This window comes from Neoarius graeffei, chromosome 4, assembly GCF_027579695.1.
Source record: "Neoarius graeffei isolate fNeoGra1 chromosome 4, fNeoGra1.pri, whole genome shotgun sequence".
NCBI lineage: Eukaryota > Metazoa > Chordata > Actinopteri > Siluriformes > Ariidae > Neoarius > Neoarius graeffei.
In genome coordinates, this window is record NC_083572.1 from 87,918,877 (window position 1) to 87,939,137 (window position 20,261).

At 42.0% G+C, this 20,261-nt stretch overlaps 1 protein-coding gene across 19 annotated transcripts in view; it reads left to right on the plus strand.

Annotated features, from left to right (window-relative positions):
* dock7 (dedicator of cytokinesis 7) overlaps positions 1–20,261 on the plus strand; it is a 251,625-nt gene that overhangs the window by 94,992 nt on the left and 136,372 nt on the right. For all 19 annotated transcript variants that reach the window (XM_060919936.1, XM_060919938.1, XM_060919940.1 and 16 more), the window contains exons 5-14: positions 729–858; positions 1,495–1,707; positions 2,321–2,406; positions 2,498–2,564; positions 5,528–5,677; positions 6,069–6,149; positions 6,243–6,405; positions 12,635–12,777; positions 14,335–14,428; positions 19,382–19,544. In XM_060919936.1, the coding sequence (XP_060775919.1) occupies positions 729–858; positions 1,495–1,707; positions 2,321–2,406; positions 2,498–2,564; positions 5,528–5,677; positions 6,069–6,149; positions 6,243–6,405; positions 12,635–12,777; positions 14,335–14,428; positions 19,382–19,544 (1,290 nt within the window). The remainder of the gene's footprint in view (positions 1–728; positions 859–1,494; positions 1,708–2,320; positions 2,407–2,497; positions 2,565–5,527; positions 5,678–6,068; positions 6,150–6,242; positions 6,406–12,634; positions 12,778–14,334; positions 14,429–19,381; positions 19,545–20,261) is intronic.

Genomic DNA, 20,261 nt, shown 5'->3' on the forward strand with positions numbered 1-20,261 from the left:
AATGTGCTTTCCTATTGTTATAATTAGTGTGGTAATCGTTCATTTACAGGGACTGAAAACCAACTGAAAGCGTATTATTTAGTAAAACTAATTTTTGTGACTGTGGATATAATGGCCTTGTTTGTAAGGAGATGTAGAGCCCTCGCTGTGAAGGCTTTGTAATAGTCAGAAGTAAAGCTGTAACTTTAAGTTTTCCAGCATGGAAAGATCTTTAGGATGGTGGATGTTGTATTTTGTGGTTTCTTGGTAACAAGGTGCATATTATTCTTTTTTTTTTTTTCTTTTGTCTTATAACTTCAAGAGAAGTTGATGAAACGGCTGTCTATAGCCATGATAAAGTAATTGATTACAAAAACTAACTTGTTTTGCAGACATTCCACAATATTTAATGTAACTATAAATGAGCAAAAGTACAGCATGTTCTTTAATAATAAGTCAGAAATTATAATTGTTGGCAAATTGCTGTGGTTTAAGAGAAATAAAAGCCTTCAGCACATTCGGTTATAGGAAAATAATCAATATTGAGGTGATAACATAACACAAAACAACCACGTCAGTGATTATTTGTTGGTCCTTAGTTAGCATTGTTTAACATTTATTTAATTGTGGTAACTTGGAGACAATATTGAAGTACATTATTATGTTTAAACATGTACATGATGCTGATGTTTAAGCATATGCTACATTTCTGGATGATGTCTAATGCGTGTTATTAACTGGTGGCACAGGTACCATAAGCTGGGTACAGGCTTTAACCCCAACACTCTGGACAAGCAGAAGGAGAGGCAGAGAGGTTTACCCAAGCAGGTCTTTGAGTCAGATGAGCTGCCAGACCCCAGCAGCTATCAGGACGATCAGGTAAAACCTCTACACACACACACACCCCTTTTCCACCAAATCAGTTCCAGGGCTGGTTCGGAGCCGGTGCTGGTTCACAACTCGTTCAACTTGCGAGCCAGCTGAGAACCAGTTTGCTTTTCCATAGCTCGCGGTGCTAACAGAAGACACGTCATTACGTTGCTGTATACGTCAGTTACGTCGCTACATTTGCATAAACCTTGGCGCGAATATCGAAGCAAAAACAACACGGAAGAAGCAGCAGCAACAACAATAATAATAATGGATGACTTCGCGTTTGTACAGCTGCTGCTTCTCGTCGCTTAAAAATGGCGGTCTTGTTATTGTTGTTGGTCTTAACAACTCCGCCCCCCCGCTGACGTAAGCGGTTTTTTCCTCTGGCCCAGCAGAGAGTTGGTGCTAGCCTGGAACCGTTTTTTCTGGCCCCAGAGCCAGTTCTTTGTCAGTGGTAACAGAAAACCCAGTTCCAAACTAAGCACTGGCCCCGAACCAGCCCTGGAACTGCTTTGGTGGAAAAGGGGCAACACACACACACACGTGCGCGTGCTCACACTGATCTGGTGTTTCCATTCACCATGAGGTCAGCATACAAATGTGAATTGCTTGGATAACGGATAATTTGTGTGCATTTGTCAGGATGATCTGAAGCGCAGGTCCATGTCCATAGATGACACTCCTCGGGGTAGTTGGGCTTGCAGTATATTTGACCTGAAGAACTCCCAGCCTGATGCTCTGCTCCCTCACTTGCTGGACCGAGTGCCGAATGAGGAGATCGACCGGCACAACGAGGAGCAACGCAAAGCCAACCGGCACCGAGAGCTCTTCGCCCTGCACCCAGCACTCGATGAGGTGTGTTAGTGACTTCATTCTGTTAAACATCAACTGCGGTTAATGTGTTCGGTGACAAACCTTTAACAGTACTATTAGTGACTAATCCCACGGTCATACTTGCAAGTCACAAAGCGGTCATTTCACTTGGAGTTTCTCGGCGTGTATGGTCCGACTTTTTGTACTTTCGCTGAGAAGCTATCTGTAGCGTCTACACCTAGATGCATTCAAAAATGCACTAATCCGGGTTTTATTTACATGCTGCCTGTTGGACTTGATTGTACACACTGTGCTAATCTGCCAATCACCAAAGGCACCAATGATCTCTGCTACTTCCTTCTCAGCTTTAGAAGTCATGAAATTGTAGCTTCACATGTTGCTCTGCTGCTTTCGATGAAATTGCAGCTTAATGAGACACACAAATGTCCATGTGAAACACAAAAAATGAATTGTCTCCTGTTTTCTGATGAGTTTAAGGATTATAAAAACATGCAGTATATTTCCTAAAGGATTGTGAGTACATGTGACATAGCTACTCTGTATTTTGCAAATTTTTTTCCCTGTGTCAAAGCTGCCTGTTTGTGTTTCATTCTTATTTCTTGTTACTGTTTTTTATATATATAAATAAATAAAGGAGGAGCCAATCGAACGTCACTGTGTTCCTGATGTTCCAAAAGAGCACTTTGGCCAGAGACTGCTTGTCAAGTGCTTGTCCCTGAAGTAAGTGCAGGATGGTGTTCTAAAAACATCTTGTACATTTTTCTCACCACTCGAGCACAATATAATCTACTGAACTACACTTGCTTTTCAGGTTTGAGATAGAGATCGAGCCAATATTTGCAAGTTTGGCTTTATATGATGTCAAAGAAAAGAAAAAGGTAAGCTGTTAGACCTGCGCTTTCGATAAGAACACTGTTGCTGATGCCAAGTTGGTAAAATTGATCATAATCCAAGTTATTTAAGGAGAACTGAAGGCAATTTTTTTTATCATCAGAATTCTATTTCTCATTTTATTAAATATTGGAATGCATTTTTGAGAGCTATTTTGTCACTGCTAGAGCAAGTTATGAGTGTTTTGAAATATGCTCTGTAATATATCAGTCCGTATGTCAAAGCGATGGCCGTAAACGAGATTCGTTGAGACCTGTGCGAGACATCGTAGGACGGAAGTAAAACGTACAGCGGAAATCAAAGTGACCGACATCTGCCAACGTTGTCAAAAGACGCACGAGCCGTCTTTCGAATGCTGATGTAATCAAGGTGGAAGTTTTGTTTGTTTTGATAGCAATCAGGAAAGTTTGAAAAAAGTAGGCAGTAATCGTCATTTAAACTCGTTTTTGTGCAATATTTCGTTTGGAAAACAGTTTTCAAAATGGCGGCACTGACACCTGGCTGACACTTCACGTTTCGAAGTCTCGCACAAGTCTCGTGAAGATCGCGCGGATAAGCGACGCCTGCCGTGGACCAAACGAACTAAATTCAACACGGCTAAAAACCGAATAGGCCGATAAGTATAATATTTAATTGTGATTAGTTGCCAATACGAGTTCCGATATAAGGTTACTAAAACCGAAAATGTAATTGAATAACATGTTAATTAAGAAATAAAGTAAGTTTGAAAATGACTTAAGTTCTCCTTGAAGTGTTGCATTGAAGGGCCATTTTTAAAGTTGTATGGTTTATTATTATTGCAATAATGCTGGAGCACAAACAACAAAAATCATACTGTTTTATATTTTTTATCTTATGTTTGGTCAGAGAGAATATTTATTACACACACAGGGTGTTTAAAAAAAAATTGATATTTGAGATGTAAATATCCTAGAAACTACATAGTCTAGGCAAATGAAACCGAACAGGCTTAATGTTGAGCAATATAAGATTTATTCCTCAAAATGTGAATGAGAAATTCAAAGGTATGTGGATTCCATGAACAGTTTCACAAATTTTCAATATTTGCGATGCCACTCGACCGTCTCTTCCGATGCTGGTGGTCGTCCAGATCCTTTCGCCCTGCTGCACAGACGCGTTCCTCTTGGAACTTTTTGTGCCGTGTCCAAATCTGCATTGCAGTTGGTGCATTTTTAGAGAATTCTCTCATAAATGCATGCTGCACAGTCTTGTTCGACTCTAACACACACAACGCCTTTTCTTTTCCAGTGAATGGCATTTCTATACCTAAAAAGATAAAAACAAAAAACATTAAACATAAAATTTTGACCTGTTTCCACACATGCTGTTAAAATTTGAGGTCAATTGAACGAGAATTGTCAAAGTTATTAGATTGTAAAATGATATCAAAATTTTTTGAAACACCCTGTGTGTTTGTGTGTGTTTTGTTTGTTTGTTTGGGGTGTGTGGGACATGCAGATTCAAAACCATGGCATAAATCATCTCTTTTTGTCACTCAAGAGGAAATTGATAAATTTGGGTATTTTTTGTTTGCGATTGTATCTATATAAATTAAAAAGAACATCACACGTTGACTTGAAGATATGAAGTTTCTCTTCTCGTGTTCAAAAAAGTTCACGTTTTTCTTACATCCCGGCTCTGAGCGCCACATTTTCTGATATTTCACTTTGATGACGTCACTCCCAGCATTTTCCTGCTGACTCAACGCAAGCTGTCAAAAGGGTGAACCGGTTCAAAATTAAAATTCTTTTGATTAACCTGTGTATTTTTTGTTTTTGTGGATGCGTCTGTATAATATAATGAACATTACGTGGTGGCACAAAGCTATGAAGTTTATCTTCTCATGTTGAAAATATTTTCACTCATTTGCTTTGCTCCACTCAAAGATAAATTTCATATCTTCGTGCCACTGTTTGTTTTTATATAATATATAAAACAGACTCAGTAGCTTAACACTAGAGGGCAGCAGTCACCATTGAAAAGAGGCCTCCTTAACTCTTTACCCCTCAATAACGACCCCGTGTATATCCCATAATGACGACGTATGACGCCTTGTCTAAAACCTTGTCTTTAGACTTGTAAAATATGTTCTAAGGGTGAACAGTATATACATGTACAAGGGTGGCTGTAGCAACTGCTTTAAGGGGTAAAGAGTTAAAGGAACAGTCCACCGTACTTCCATAATGAAATATGCTCTTATCTGAATTGAGACGAGCTGCTTCGTACCTGTCCGAGCTTTGCGCGACCTCCCAGTCAGTCAGACGCAGTCAGACGCGCTGTCACTCCTGTTAGCAATGTAGCTAGGCTCAGCATGGCCAATGGTATTTTTTGGGGCTGTAGTTAGATGCGACCAAACTCTTCCGCGTTTTTCCTGTTTACATAGGTTTATATGACCAGTGATATGAAACAAATTCAGTTACACAAATTGAAACATGGCGATTTTCTATGCTATGGAAAGTCCGCACTATAATGACAGGCGTACTAACACCTTCTGCGCGCTTCAGTAGCGCATTGATACAGAGCTCAGATATCAAAGTGCGCAGAAGGTGTTAGTACGCCTGTCATTATAGTGTGGACTTTCCATAGCATAGAAAATCGCTACGTTTCAATTTGTGTAACTGAACTTGTTTCATATCACTGGTCATATAAACCTATGTAAACAGGAAAAACGCGGAAGAGTTTGGTCGCATCTAACTACAGCCCCAAAAAATACCATTGGCCATGCTGAGCCTAGCTACATTGCTAACAGGAGTGACAGCGCGTCTGACTGACTGGGAGGTCACGCAAAGCTCGGAGAGGTACAGAGCAGCTCGTCTCAATTCAGATAAGAGCATATTTCATTATGGAAGTACGGTGGACTGTTCCTTTAAACAAGGCTTTTACATTTATTCTTAATTTCTCATTCTCTTCTGTTTTTGTTTCTCTTCAGATATCCGAGAACTTTTTCTTTGACCTGAACTCGGAGCAAACCAAAGCCATGCTGCGTCCTCACATCCAGTCAGCTGCTATCTCCACCCTGGCCCGCTCTGCCATCTTCTCCATCACCTACCCCTCCCAAGATGTTTTCTTGGTCATAAAGGTCAGGTTAACTTCAGTTCTCATCTCATCTCTTTCACCGGACAGTGTGAGCAGCTACACGTTTTCAACATGCGTACAATAGTTTTGGGTTTATTCACAGACTCAAAGAGAAAAATTAGCCAACACCACCTCTCCAGTCAGAACTGAGTGTTCACCAGGACTGTCGTATAATATTAATGAATCTTTCTGTTCTCGTTAATAAATAAAGTTCTATCTAATCTAATCTTTACTGGCTTGGTTCGACAATATTTTTGCTGTCCTATTGTCATATATTCTGGATGGGAAGCCAGTATGTTGTTCATCAACTGCAAATAGTGGACAGGGCATGAGAGTTGAAATACACAGTTGCTCTTGCTCGTTTTTTAAAAATTGTTGTGTGTCTGTGTGTGTAGCTTGAAAAGGTCCTACAGCAGGGGGACATAGGAGAATGTGCAGAGCCTTACATGGTCTTCAAGGAGTCAGATGCAGCAAAAGTAAGAATTTTTATGAATAAGTCCACCAACGTTGTCATTCCTGCTTGTGAAAAGGCATGGTTCTTTCATTTGTTTTTGAATGTTTATTTATAGAACAAGGAGAAGCTGGATAAGCTGCGAGCTCAGTCTGAGCAGTTCTGCCAGAGGCTCGGTCGCTACAGGATGCCCTTTGCTTGGACCGCCATCCATCTGATGAATATCGTCAACAGTGCTGGCAGTCTGGAGAGAGACACCGAGCTGGAAATGGGCCTGCCAGGTTCGCCTGCACAACTGCAATAAAACTAATCACCTTTGATCTGCTTAAATGGTTACATCACTGTCCAGGTTGAATAGTGGCATTGAAAAGAGTCATTTAGATATGGTTACTTGATGTACATGGATAAGCGAGCTTTAAGATCAGATATCCAAAATCAGTATGCACATCTGAAGTGTTGTGTTGGCTTTGAAGGTGCAGTTTGAAATATTCTGCAATACTCATAAAATTATTTTTAAAAATGCCTTCTCAAATCTTTGATTGGCAGTATTGCCATGCAGAGTTTTATTTCAGAGTTCCATGTGTATTTTTTTTTAGCTCCGCCCCCAGCCGGAACTGAGCCGCTCGTACGTAGTGTTGACGGAGGGGATGGGGTTGGTTTGGAACACCAGTTGCAATTGGAGTAAAGGACTCAAAAAAAAAAATTGCTTCTGTCAGTGGTAAAGTGGTAAAGCTGTGTGCCTGGAGATATTTAAGTTATTCCAAGAAATCGAGTCGTACATGAGCTGATACACGACGAGGCGCGTAGCACCGAGTTAGCTATAAGCCATGTATAACGAGATTGAGTGGAATAACTGTTTTATTCCATCCATGTTCACTGGATTTTGAAAAACGGGGCATTTTTATTTTTCGCAAATTCGATATATAAAAACTTGTTATACAAAACGTCCGACAAAATAATTTCGGCTTGGAATGTAAACAAACCGGCGAAATGACAGTAGCAATTTGTGAAAAATGCGATTAATTCTTGAAAAAAAAAAAGGATACGTTCTTGCGGTACCATCAAAAACTTTTCCATAGTTTGTTGATTTTAATTATTTTATTTTATTTTATTTTTTTGAGTTTTGTTTCCGAGTTTTTATTTTGTCCTTGGTTCATTCGGCAACACGCTCCGCCATTTTGTTTTTCTCTACTCACGGTATACGAGCTGATGGCCTCGTCGCAGAGTAGCCAAACAGAGCATTCAGTTGCTCATATCCAGTGAATGTGGAGAGAATAATGACAGTCTTTGAAGATGGATGATTAGTTTTGATAGAAATCTAAATGTGCCATGGCCAAAACGGGGTATTTTTATTTTTCGCAAATTCGATAAATAAAAACTTGATACTCAACGTCCGATAAAATCATTTCTGCTTAGAATGTAAACAAACCGGCAAAATGAGAGTAGCAATTTGTGAAAAATGCTATAATAATTCTTGAAAAATAAAAAGATGCGTTCTTACCATCAAATACTTTTATTCCATATTTTGTTGCTTTTTTTTTGTGTGTTTTTGGGGGTCTTATTTTCAAGGAGAGTTTTTATTTCGTCCTCTGTTGGTTCAGTAGCACGCGTCGCCATTTTGTATCTTAGTAGTAGAGTAGCCAATCAGAGCGCGCGATTGCTCATATCCAGTGAATGTGGATAGAATAATTTGTTTTCCCCAGATGCCGGTCAAAAATGAAAAGCATTCTCAAAACATCAAAAAATTCAATAGAATTACAAAGAGAGAGAACACAGTTGTATAGCAAGTCTTATTGCTGCTTCACACCTCCAGGGTTCGTAAGTTCAGCTCTCAACTCGGGTTACTGTCTGTATGGAGTTTCACATGTTCTTCCCCTGGTGTGCGTTTCCTCCAGGTTCTCTGGTTTCTTTCCACCTCCCAAAAACATGCCAGTAGGTGGATTAGTTATGCTAAATTGCCACAAGGTGTGAATGACTGTGTGCATGGTGCCTTGCAGTCAGTGGTGTAGTGGAGATTTTTAAAGTGGGGGTACGCGATTCGTGACGTCTCCCCTTCTCCCCTCCCCTCTCTGTCTCTCCTTCTGTTCCTCTCCCTTGCCCCATTCCCCCACCGCGGAGGCGGGGGCCGGCTCCACCCCATTCATTTCTATGGAATTAATTGAAAAAAAAAAGCACTTTTTCAAACATCCGCTGCTCTGGCATGCTTTCACCTAGAGACGTGATTCAAACTCTAAAACGTAGGAAAACTTCTCTGTGAATCTGGCATTCAACTTTTCTGCTAGGTTCTACACTTTCGGATCAGTCCCGGCTCAAACGCCATGTGGGTTCCGGGAGAAAATCCGGCTTTATAATGGGTGTCTATTGCGTTACACACCAGTGGAGCTCGTTTAGTTAGAGTGTAGAGAGCTTGAAAAAATAGCTCAAACTTTCTCGCTTAAACTGTGTTTTCAGCCACAAATTTCACCCTACAGACATGATTTTCTCAAAAGTAGTAGTCACACTTGTCCTGATTCACACAATGTGTCTACCTAAACGATAGGATTTACAGTTTTTGAATGAGAAGCCTCAAACTGAGGAGAGTGCAGCCGAGAGGCCTCATTGACACCCATTATAAACGTGACAGAAAAGTCACTCATTTTTAACTCGCTCTAGTGTCCTCACTTTTAACACTACAGACAAAAAAATACATCAGTGTATTCAGGAGACCCTTGTAGCGCTCACTGTGAAAGAATTTTGTGAATAGCTGCTTTCGTTTTCGAGTTATTTGTCGTTGTTCGAGGCCTGCTCCTGAGCAAAAAACAGCAGAAAACTGACAAAATATTGTGTGACTCAGCGCTCCTGCTCAGGCCCGTCGCCATGCCGACTGGGGCCAGTGAGGGAGCAGAGAGGGGAGGGGCTGCTGTCTCAAGCACACACAATCATTGTAGCGTCATAGCAGGTCACACATTCACGGCCAGCAAACATGCTTGACCAAATTGCTTCGCGCACTGCATCCTCTCTCAATTTCCCCCAGGGAATTGTCACCTCGGGAGAAGTGGGTGGACGGCGTACCCCCGCGTACCACGCCCACTACACCCCTGCTTGCAGTATATTGGCCTCCCATCCAAGGTGTAATCACGTCCAGTGTTTTGCGTGTAGAATTTTTTTTTTCCCTCTATAAATATATTTGTGCCAACAGACAAGGAAGAATGGAATAAAGTTGCTGCATGTTAATCAGTGATTTGACTGTAAAATGTTCTGGCTTCATATTCAGGAAGGACACGTCTCATCTTTGACCTGTTTATAAACTAGAATTTTAATGGAGAGGTTAAAACTAGATGGCCTTTCGATTTTATAAAATCAGTGAACTTTTAGTTCCCTCTGAAATTTGGTCGTGGTGTATATTTCTGTAATATCTAAAAAAAAAAAAAAAAAACACCCCAGGCCATTCTGTGGCTGAGAGTTATTCAATTTGAGGGGATTCTCTAGCAAATAATGCGCATGAAATTGCTCGCTTCAAGAAGACAGAGGAAGTCCGTGCGCGCACGCCAGGGGCGATTTCTCAGAGACAACAAGGGAAGCCGAGCTTCCCCTAAAATTCTCTCCCCAAACTGCGGCGTCTACGACGTTGAATTCTCATTAAAACAATAACTTGCATAACATAATATATGCCCAAGATTGTATTTATGTTCATAACTATCCTGTAACTTATTTGAGTGATGTCTGACGAACTTGCAGTTCACTATGAGAATCACCTTTGCTGCCAGGCTGTAACCTTTCTTATTTCAATGGGCTGTATGGACTGGCAGCAGTGTTGCCAGATTGGGCGGTTTTAAGTGCATTTTGGCGGGTTTTGAATATATTTTGGGATGGAAAACGTCAGCAGTATCTGGCAACACTGACTGGCAGCCGGGTATCCGTTGCAGTCTACGAGACGGCTCTGAACAGCCAATTTCGGCTAGTTGTTATTGGTTAAAATCAACAAAATCGTCACTTCCAGGGAAGCCGGGCTTCTCTGGGACTAAACGAGACAGTGGGAGGGACAAGAAGCCGGGCTGATAAAGGATTATTGGAGGTAGTGTTTGAAAGACATGAGGAGGGCGGTACTTCGGCGAGGAACACAGAAGTATGATCAGTCAGTCTCTAGCGGATGTCGAGAAAGTGCAGTCGTGTGCCAAAGTGCTGTCCGAATTTCTTTTCATATAAACGGTTCTTCTCATTGATGTCTCTGTACATTACTCTGTAAATAAATGTAAATATTACTCGTTGTGCTCCGTTAACTTTCATCCATTCTATCAGTTTGATCATTCGTGAATTCACTCATTTATTTCATTTGTAGTTCAATCTGGTTGTAGGCTAGCTTGAGCCTTATTGGGATCTGCAGTGCTAGCTGCTAACAGAAATTGGTAAAGTCTCTGGAAAGCACAACCAGCTGGTATGACAGGGTCACAGACCATTTTCTGGAAAAGGAGCGGAGGGCAGAATTTGTGTATAAATAGTGTTCATGTTCATGAATCTGAAGTGTGTATATTGTTCAGTAATGTTAAGAGAATGGTGGGCTCTGTGTTATAGGTTATACCTGGGTATGATATTCAAGGTTCTGTGTGTTGCATAGCCTACCTGGTTATGAATTTCCAGACTGTGTTGCAGAAGATGTTCAAGGATGTGTTGCACAGCTGGGTGTTGTGTTAAAGACTCTGTGTTGCATATCAGGGTATGATGTTCAAGGCTCTTCGTTGAATAGCCAGTGATTTTTGGATGTTTGATTAAGGATATGAGGCACTAGCCTGGCAAGCCAGACTATAACATGAAATGTACAAGCAAAAATACTTTCTGCCACTAGGTAGGGTTGTCTAGTTCACTGTGCTAATGGGGCACACTTTTCTATGCTTTGATATCCGGCCTACAGATTTTACGATGAATGCGTAAAATGGGCTTCCCCTGTTTTAAAAACCAGCAGCCGCCACTGGCACACGCTTATCTTCGTTGTCTTCTTTTTCTTCATCTTTTGGGTTTTACGGCAGCTGGCATCCAGTGTTGCATTATCGCCATCTACAGGTTTACCTTTGACCGTGCACTCCAGTTCCATCATTCTGTCGCTAAACGAACAGCTGATCACACCGAGGTGCTCGCTGAGCGCCGATATTTCAAATCAAATCAAGTTTATTTGTATAGTGCTTTTAACAATAAACATTGTCGCAAAGCAGCTTTACAGAATTTGAACGACTTAAAACATGAGCTAATTTTATCCCTAATCTATCCCCAATGAGCACGCCTGTGGCGACGGTGGCAAGGAAAAACTCCCTCAGACGACATGAGGAAGAAACCTCGAGAGGAACCAGACTCAAAAGGGAACCCATCCTCATTTGGGCAACAACAGACAGCCTGACTATAATACTAACAGTTTTAACAGGTATAACCCTCAACTGTCCTCATGGGGCCATCCTTCACAGGAGCGGTGCGATAAAACTCCGACCAGACACAGGGCACCAGGATGGATCAAGCAGGTCCGAGGGGCAGAAGAGGCCAGCATCTCAATCCCAGGATCAACATGTAACTCAGACGGACAGATTGGGGGGGGGAGAAGAGAGAGAAAGAAAACACAGGTTGTTAGGTATGCCCTAAAAATGACAAGTATTAAATCTGTGTGGTAGGCTCGCAGAGACGAGAGTCTTTACATCAGGCATAACACACAACAATGGCATGTTAATATGGTAAAAAATATATCATGACCTGCTCTGGCTGGATGCTTGATTGGGTGATGGGAGCACACTCCTCAGCAATGATGAGATGCAGATGGGACCCTTAGGGCTGGCCAAGACAATTCAGTTACATTTCACCGGGTCTGGGACATGCGACAGAATGTCTGACGGCCAATTCCCTGCAGGCTACGATAGCCAGTCGAGGTCCCCACCGTCTCCACCAAAAGATTTCCTGTTGACTCCATGTAACTCAGAGGGACAGATTTGGGGTGGGGGGGAGGGGAAGAAAACACAGGTTGTTAGGTATGCCCAATGTCACCTGAATAAGTAGGAGCAGTATACATATTACACCGAGTACAAGCAGGGACATATTATTTATTAGTTTGGTCCTGCGTTTCCTTTCCTTTGCAACATAACGTTGTCTTCTCACTTTCCGTTACTGTAGTCGGTCTTTCACGTTTCATTTGCATACTCGCGTCCTCCTTTTTTCTCTCCTGTTTCACATTTGTATCCCACAATGCTTTGTGTGAATGGGGAAAGCCCACCACGTCATGCATGATCTTGAATTGGGTCATGGTGAAGCAGGAAAAAATAGCAGAGAATTTAGGGTCACGTGGAAATAAATTTGTTTTGTTAGAAAAAACTAATAAAATTGGAAGTCTGTGATTCAAATTCAGTCGATTTCGGTCCACTAAGCAAAAATAATTGGGTGTTGGGGGAATTCTTTTTATGACCTACGCTTAAAAAATCTGAAAGGTAGTCTACCTTTAAGTCGTGTTCGATGTGAGTTGTAATTGTGTGGATTTGATTTTGCTCCATGTTAATGCAGAGCGGAAGGGTTCCTGGTCTGAGCGGAGGAACTCCAGCATCGTGGGTCGACGCTCTTTAGAGAGGACCACCAGTGGGGATGAGTACTGCAACCTGACCAGCTTCAGGCCTGCTACACTCACTGTCACCAACTTCTTCAAACAGGTCAGCTTTCACTGATGCGAGGTGTCAAAGTCTGCATTAGGAGCTCACTGTAACTGACGTCACGGTCAAGCGTAAAGGTTCACATATGCTACGTACATACAGTAGATGAAGTGCTCATATTTGCTGACCTTGCATTAAAGTTTTTCCTGGCAAGCTTGAGGCTTGCTTTTAAAGGAACAGTCCACCGTACTTCCATAATGAAATATGCTCTTATCTGAATTGAGACGAGCTGCTCCGTACCTCTCCGAGCTTTGCGCGACCTCCCAGTCAGTCAGACGCAGTCAGACGCGCTGTCACTCCTGTTAGCAATGTAGCTAGGCTCAGTATGGCCAATGGTATTTTTTGGGGCTGTAATTAGATGCGACCAAACTCTTCCGCGTTTTTCCTGTTTACATAGGTTTATATGACCAGTGATATGAAACAAGTTCAGTTACACAAATTGAAACGTGGCGATTTTCTATGCTATGGAAAGTCCGCACTATAATGACAGGCGTACTAAAGGCCAATTTATGCTGACAACCCAGTCCTCGCAGATAGCGTCGCAGACAGTGTCTGCGTAGCCCCCCCCACCTTCGCAGACGCTCTGCGCGCACCTCCCAAAAATTGTGACCACCACAGAAGCCTCGCAGACAGCGCCGCAGACAAGAGGGCTCTGATTGGTCCACTCTACATCCGCTGTACACGCACTTCCGCTTCCCTACTTTCCCGGTTTGTTTTGTTTTCACGACCGCCATTTTTAAAAACACGAGCGAAGATGGAGCAGCATGAAGAGCGGTTGATTGAGGAAGTACGTACATCTATACGACTCCAGTTCTAGTCATTATAAAAAAAAAAAGTTCTAGTCATAAGTAACTGGAGGATAAACACTCCACTAAGCACACCCACCAACTACTCCTAGCGACTTCGCGCCCCCTTGCGTTGTGCCGGTGAATAACATCGCGCACGCCTATTATCCCCGCTCAACAATAAATTACAACTGTCTGCGAAAAGCTGTCTGTGAAAGCCTTGTCGCAAGAGCGTGCAGAGGCCTTAACACCTTCTGCGCACTTCGGCAGCGCATTGATATCTGAGCTCCGTATCAGTGCGCTGCCGAAGCGCGCAGAAGGTGTTAGTACGCCTGTCATTATAGTGTGGACTTTCCATAGCATAGAAAATTGCCACGTTTCAATTTGTGTAACTGAACTTGTTTCATATATCACTGGTCATATAAACCTATGTAAACAGGAAAAACGCGGAAGAGTTTGGTCGCATCTAACTACAGCCCCAAAAAATACCGTTGGCCATACTGAGCCTAGCTACATCGCTAACAGGAGTGACAGCGCGTCTGACTGCGTCTGACTGACTGGGAGGTCGCGCAAAGCTCGGAGAGGTACGGAGCAGCTCGTCTCAATTCAGATAAGAGCATATTTCATTATGGAAGTACGGTGGACTGTTCCTTTAAAATGCTGAATAATGTTTAGGCTAAATGTTGCTTAAATCAACCCAATGCTCCATTGCCTTTATTCTTAAAATTATTATTCGGATGACCGACTAAATGCACGTTTCTGTTTGCTGTAGGAAGGAGATCGGCTAAGCGATGAGGATCTCTACAAGTTCTTGGCTGATATGAGGCGGCCGTCTTCGGTGTTGCGCAGACTCAGACCTATAACAGGTGGGCTTGGGGGGGAAAGTCGACTCAGTAACTAAAACTCCAGGCTAAAGTACAGATATCCGTGACAGACTGTTTTTTTTTTTTCTCCTTTTTGATATGGAGTGAAAATGTGTTTCTGAAATGCTAAAACAGATTTCATTAACAGAAAGCAAAGTCATTAAGTTGACCTTTTCAGCTTTTCATCATTTTAGCTTTAGTTATAGAGTTTGGGGTTTGTTTTTGCAGAATTTATAGCTAAATGTGTTATGGTGATGATACACGGGGCAACTTTTTGGGCAATGTTGCTGGCAACGGGCAACTAGGTGAGACACAGGGCAACTTTTCAGGGCAACTAACAATGGGCAACAACAGTTAGCAACGGCAGTTTACAGTTAGCTAAAAATAAATCGATGTCTTAATTTTTGCTGTGACCATTTAATCAAGTTGTCTGTTGTTTTTTAGAGCTTTGGTGAGGTAAATTCCTCCATATAGAATATTAAAATAACTTACTGGCGTAAAAACAGATGAGGAGTCTCTCCATCTCTTCACTCCACTGACACAGCGGCCGCCATATTTGTTTGAAATTTCTGATCCGAACCTCACCGGAGGTCACATGACTCGATACTCGCGTTCTGATTGGCTTATCTCAAAAAGTTGCCAGAGATTATCAAAACCATTCAGAAAGAAACAATGTTGCCCAATCTCAATAGAAAAGAGTCAAAACGCAATTGCCCAGCAACATTGCTCGGCAACATTGCCCAAAAAGTTGCCCCGTGTATCATCACCATTAGACTTCCTAATAAGTGAACCAGCTTGGCTTATGATAAATCATTAAAGCACTGAACTTGTTTTGTGCTCTGTCAAAACTCTTTAAAAGCTTTAGTTTGTTTATTTGCTAGATTCAGTTCTGAGATTATCCGATGGAGCGCTGAATATTTAGCAGGGATTCCACAAACTAGTCTCGTACTTGAGCTGATAGCTGACGAGGCGTGTAGTGCCAAGTCGGCTATAAGCCATGTACGACGAGATTTGAGTGGAGTAACTGTTTTATTCTGTCCACATTCACGGGATTTTGAGAAACGGAGCATTTTTATTTTGATTTTTTGCAAAGCCGATAAATACAAATTTGATACAGAATGTCCAGCAAAATAGTTTGCGCTTAGAATGTCAGCAAACTGGTGAAATGACAGTCGCAATTTGTGAAAAATGCTGCTATAATAATAATTCTTGCGGAAAAAAAAAGAGATGTTCTTACCATCAAATACTTTCATTCCATATTTTGTTGCCCTTTTTAATTTTTGGGGTTTTACTCCTTCTTTTGGGTTTTTTTGGCAGTTGGCAAATCAGCTTAAAGGTGCGTTACCGCCACTGACTGGGCTGGAGTGTGGAACAGGAGATTTTTTGTTCTTTTTTTGGGGGGAGAAAGACTAAATATTTTTTAGCTTTTTCTGTTTCTTTTAAATACTTAACACTTTTTTTGGGGGGTGTTTTCGAGTCAAGTTTTTATTTCGTCCTCGGTTGGTTCAGCAACATGCCATTTTGATTTTCTCTGCTCACGGTGTATGAGCTGATAGCCTAGTAGTCGAGTAGCCAATCAGAGCGCGCGATTGCTCATATCCAGTGAATGTGGATAGAATAATTTCATTTGACTCTTAAAAGGTGAAAAGACATTCAACTGCTTGAATGAAATTCTGCTACTGCATAGTCGTAGTACAAGGACCGATAACTGACATGAATCATCGATACGTGCCTTATGAGTAAGAGTACGTGAGCTATTATCATCATCAAAGGTCTTCACTTCACAGAGTACTGATCTGTGTACCGTATATATAATGGTTAGTGTTTCTGGATCTCATAGTATAGTTATTTTGTTCTTAAAATTTTATGTTCATAATTTCTACTCTATTGGGATATATTGCTTCTGAACTTCAGCATAATAATTGGTGAATTATGGTATCAATCGGTCTGTTTTACTATATTTTTGAACTTTTGCCTCAGTATATCAAGTATTGATTACTTTTGATTCATAGATATTATGCATATGTTGTGAATTCGGAAAGAAATGCCATAAAGATTGTTGGGTTACAAATAGTTTATTTGTGTTTTTTATTTATTTATTTTTCCCTCAAATATTTCTTCGGGGGTGACACGGTGGTGTAATAGTGGTTAGTGCTGCCGCCTCACAGCAAGAAGGTCCGGGTTCGAGCCCCGTGGCCGGCGAGGGCCTTTCTGTGTGGAGTTTGCATGTTCTCCCCGTGTCCGCGTGGGTTTCCTCCGGGTGCTCCGGTTTCCCCCACAGTCCAAAGACATGCAGGTTAGGTTAACTGGTGACTCTAAATTGACCGTAGGTGTGAATGTGAGTGTGAATGGTTGTCTGTGTCTATGTGTCAGCCCTGTGATGACCTGGCGACTTGTCCAGGGTGTACCCCGCCTTTCGCCCGTAGTCAGCTGGGATAGGCTCCAGCTTGCCTGCGACCCTGTAGAACAGGATAAAGCGGCTAGAGATAATGAGATGAGATGAGATTTCTTCGGACAAGTAAATTTCCTTTCAACTTGCCCGACAGGACAAGTGGTTTCAACAGTTAATGTAGAGCCCTGCCCCGTCCACAGGCAAAGCACAAGATCATCTCAGTATAACCTCAAGATCAAGAACATGCCGACTTTTTCTTTTTTCCCTGCCTGTGCAAGCAGGCATGCACCTGATTCCAAATAGAGAAATTTGGCAGTGTTTACATTGAATAAACGATACATTCATTCATTTTCTTGTGCCATTACTATTCATTTTTCCCCTCAAAACATCTATTATACCACAGCGCTATTTCATGTGCTGCTCAAGGTGTAGAATCATTTTCTATAACCGTGGCTCTGACATTATTTCTCAGCACAAGGTTTATGTTAATGTGCTCGCTCTAATATTTCTGTAGTAACATGGTCTCTAAGGGGAGTCTGGTGAGTGAATGATTGTTGTAGTTGCTATAATGTAAGTAACAGCTTGTTTAACGGACGTCCCACAGCGCGGAACAGCCACAAATACATTAAATATGTATGATGTGTCATTCATGCGAAGTAAAAATGATCAACTTTGACATGGTAACCGTGAGTCGACTTCACGTCGGGGCTCGTCACACCACCCTGCCATTGATCGTTCTCCTGTAACAGCACTCGTCATGTTTATTCTTCGAATTTCCAGATGTGCATTTACATTTATAGCATTTAGCAAAAATCCTTTTCAGAGAGGCTTCTAGAAACGCTTTGTGGTTTCTGTCAAAAATATATTCTTATGTTCGTACACAGTCTAGAAATAGCATTTAACTGAAATGCTGTTCGGGGTAGTTTGAGGTGTATATTTAAAAAAAAAAAAATCAATGTCAAGCATCTCAAATACACTCACTGGCCACTTTAATAGGAACTTGTTCTTGATTCTAAGATTCCTTTTCTTGGCTGGCAGGAGTGGAACCCAATGTGGTGTTCTGCTGTTGCATGCGGAGATGCTTTTCTGCTCACCACGGTTTAAAGGAACAGTCCACCGTACTTCCATAATGAAATATGCTCTTATCTGAATTGAGACGAGCTGCTCCGTACCTCTCCGAGCTTTGCGCGACCTCCCAGTCAGTCAGACGCAGTCAGACGCGCTGTCACTCCTGTTAGCAATGTAGCTAGGCTCAGTATGGCCAATGGTATTTTTTGGGGCTGTAGTTAGATGCGACCAAACTCTTCCGCGTTTTTCCTGTTTACATAGGTTTATATGACCAGTGATATGAAACAAGTTCAGTTACACAAATTGAAACGTGGCAATTTTCTATGCTATGGAAAGTCCGCACTATAATGACAGGCGTACTAACACCTTCTGCGCGCTTTGATATCTGAGCTCCGTATCAATGCGCTGCCGAAGTGCGCCGAAGGTGTTACTACGCCTGTCATTATACTGCGGACTTTCCATAGCATAGAAAATCGCTACGTTTCAATTTGTGTAACTGAACTTGTTTCATATCACTGGTCATATAAACCTATGTAAACAGGAAAAACGCGGAAGAGTTTGGTCGCATCTAACTACAGCCCCAAAAAATACCATTGGTCATACTGAGCCTAGCTACATTGCTAACAGGAGTGACAGCGCGTCTGACTGACTGGGAGGTCGCGCAAAGCTCGGAGAGGTACGGAGCAGCTCGTCTCAATTCAGATAAGAGCATATTTCATTATGGAAGTACGGTGGACTGTTCCTTTAAAGAGTTATTATATGAGTTACTACATCCTTGCTCGAACCAATTTGCGGTGGGTTTCCCAAATACCTCGATAAATGGTAGAGCAAGCATCACAATGAACACTCTGTCTCCTCGTTAAGATGCTCTTAGCGTTAAGAGGCTTTTGGGAAACCCACCCCTCGCCATTTTCCTCCGATCTCTCTGATCAACAAGGGGTTTCCGCCCACAACTGTCGCTCGCTCAGTGTTTTTTGTTTGTCGCACCGTTCTGTGTAAACTCTAGAGACTGTTGTGTGCGAAAACCCCAGGAGATCAGCAGTTTCTGAAATATTCAAACCAGTCCGTCTGGCACCAACACCCATGCCACAGTGAAAGTCGCACTTTGAGATCACAATTTTTCCCGTTCTGATGTTTGACGTGAACATTAACTGAAGCTCTTGATTTGTATCAGCATGATTTTATGCGTTGTGCTGCTGTCAAGGGATCGGCTGATTTTAGAGAACTGCATAAAACCAGTGTTTCTAATAAAGTGGCCAGTGAGGGTATATGTTTGAAGACAGTAAAAGTTAAAGTGGCTGAATTTGTGGTACAATTAACTCGTCAGTCTCGTCAAGTGCATGGTGAGAAATTTCCCAGCGTTTGAATTTTTTCCGATGAAGCATTTGTTCCATGGCAAAATATCTTTGTTTTGCAACTACGAGACAATTCAGAAACCCTGATCACTGGAAACTTGTATCTTATTTATTTACATTTTTTTTTTTTAATGTTTATAGCTCAGCTGAAGATTGACATCTCTCCCGCTCCTGAGAACCCGCACTACTGTCTGACTCCAGAGCTGCTCCAGGTCAAGCCTTATCCAGACACCCGAGTACGACCCACCAGGGAGATCCTGGAGTTCCCAGCCAAGGACATCTATGTGCCTAACACCACGTACAGGTACCACAGCTGAACTCTGTCTCCTCCAAATACAGACCTATTACACACTTCCTGTAACTGGTCTCTTTAAAATGTTTATACAGTGCCTTGCACAAGTATTCCCCCCCCCCTTTGGTGTTTTGTCGCATTACAAGCTGGCATTAAAATGGATTTTTGGGGGGTTAGCACCATTTTTGATTTACACAACATGCCTACCACTTTCAAGGTGCACATTGTTTTTTGTGACAAACAATAATTGAGATGACCCCCCCCAAAGAAATCTGGAGTGTGCATAGGTATTCACCCCCCTCAAAGTCAATACTTTGTAGAGCCACCTTTTGCGACAATTACAGCTGCAAGTCTCTTGGCATATGTCTCTATTAGCTTAGCACATCTAGCCACTGGGATTTTTGCCCATTCCGGAAGGCAAAACTGCTCCAGCTCCTTCAAGTTAGATGGGTTGTGTTGGTGTACAGCAATCTTCAAGTTATGCCACAGATTCTCAATTGGATCGAGGTCTGGGCTTTGACTAGGCCATTCCAAGACATTTAAATGTTTCCCTTTAAACCACTCCAGTGTAGCTTTAGCAGTATGTTTAGGGTCATTGTCCTGCTGGACCGTGAACCTTCATCCCAGTCTGAAATCTCTGGCCAACTCAAACAGGTTTTCCTCCAGAATTGCCCTGTATTTAGTGCCATCCATCTTTCCTTCAGTCTGGACCAGGTTTCTTGTCCCTGC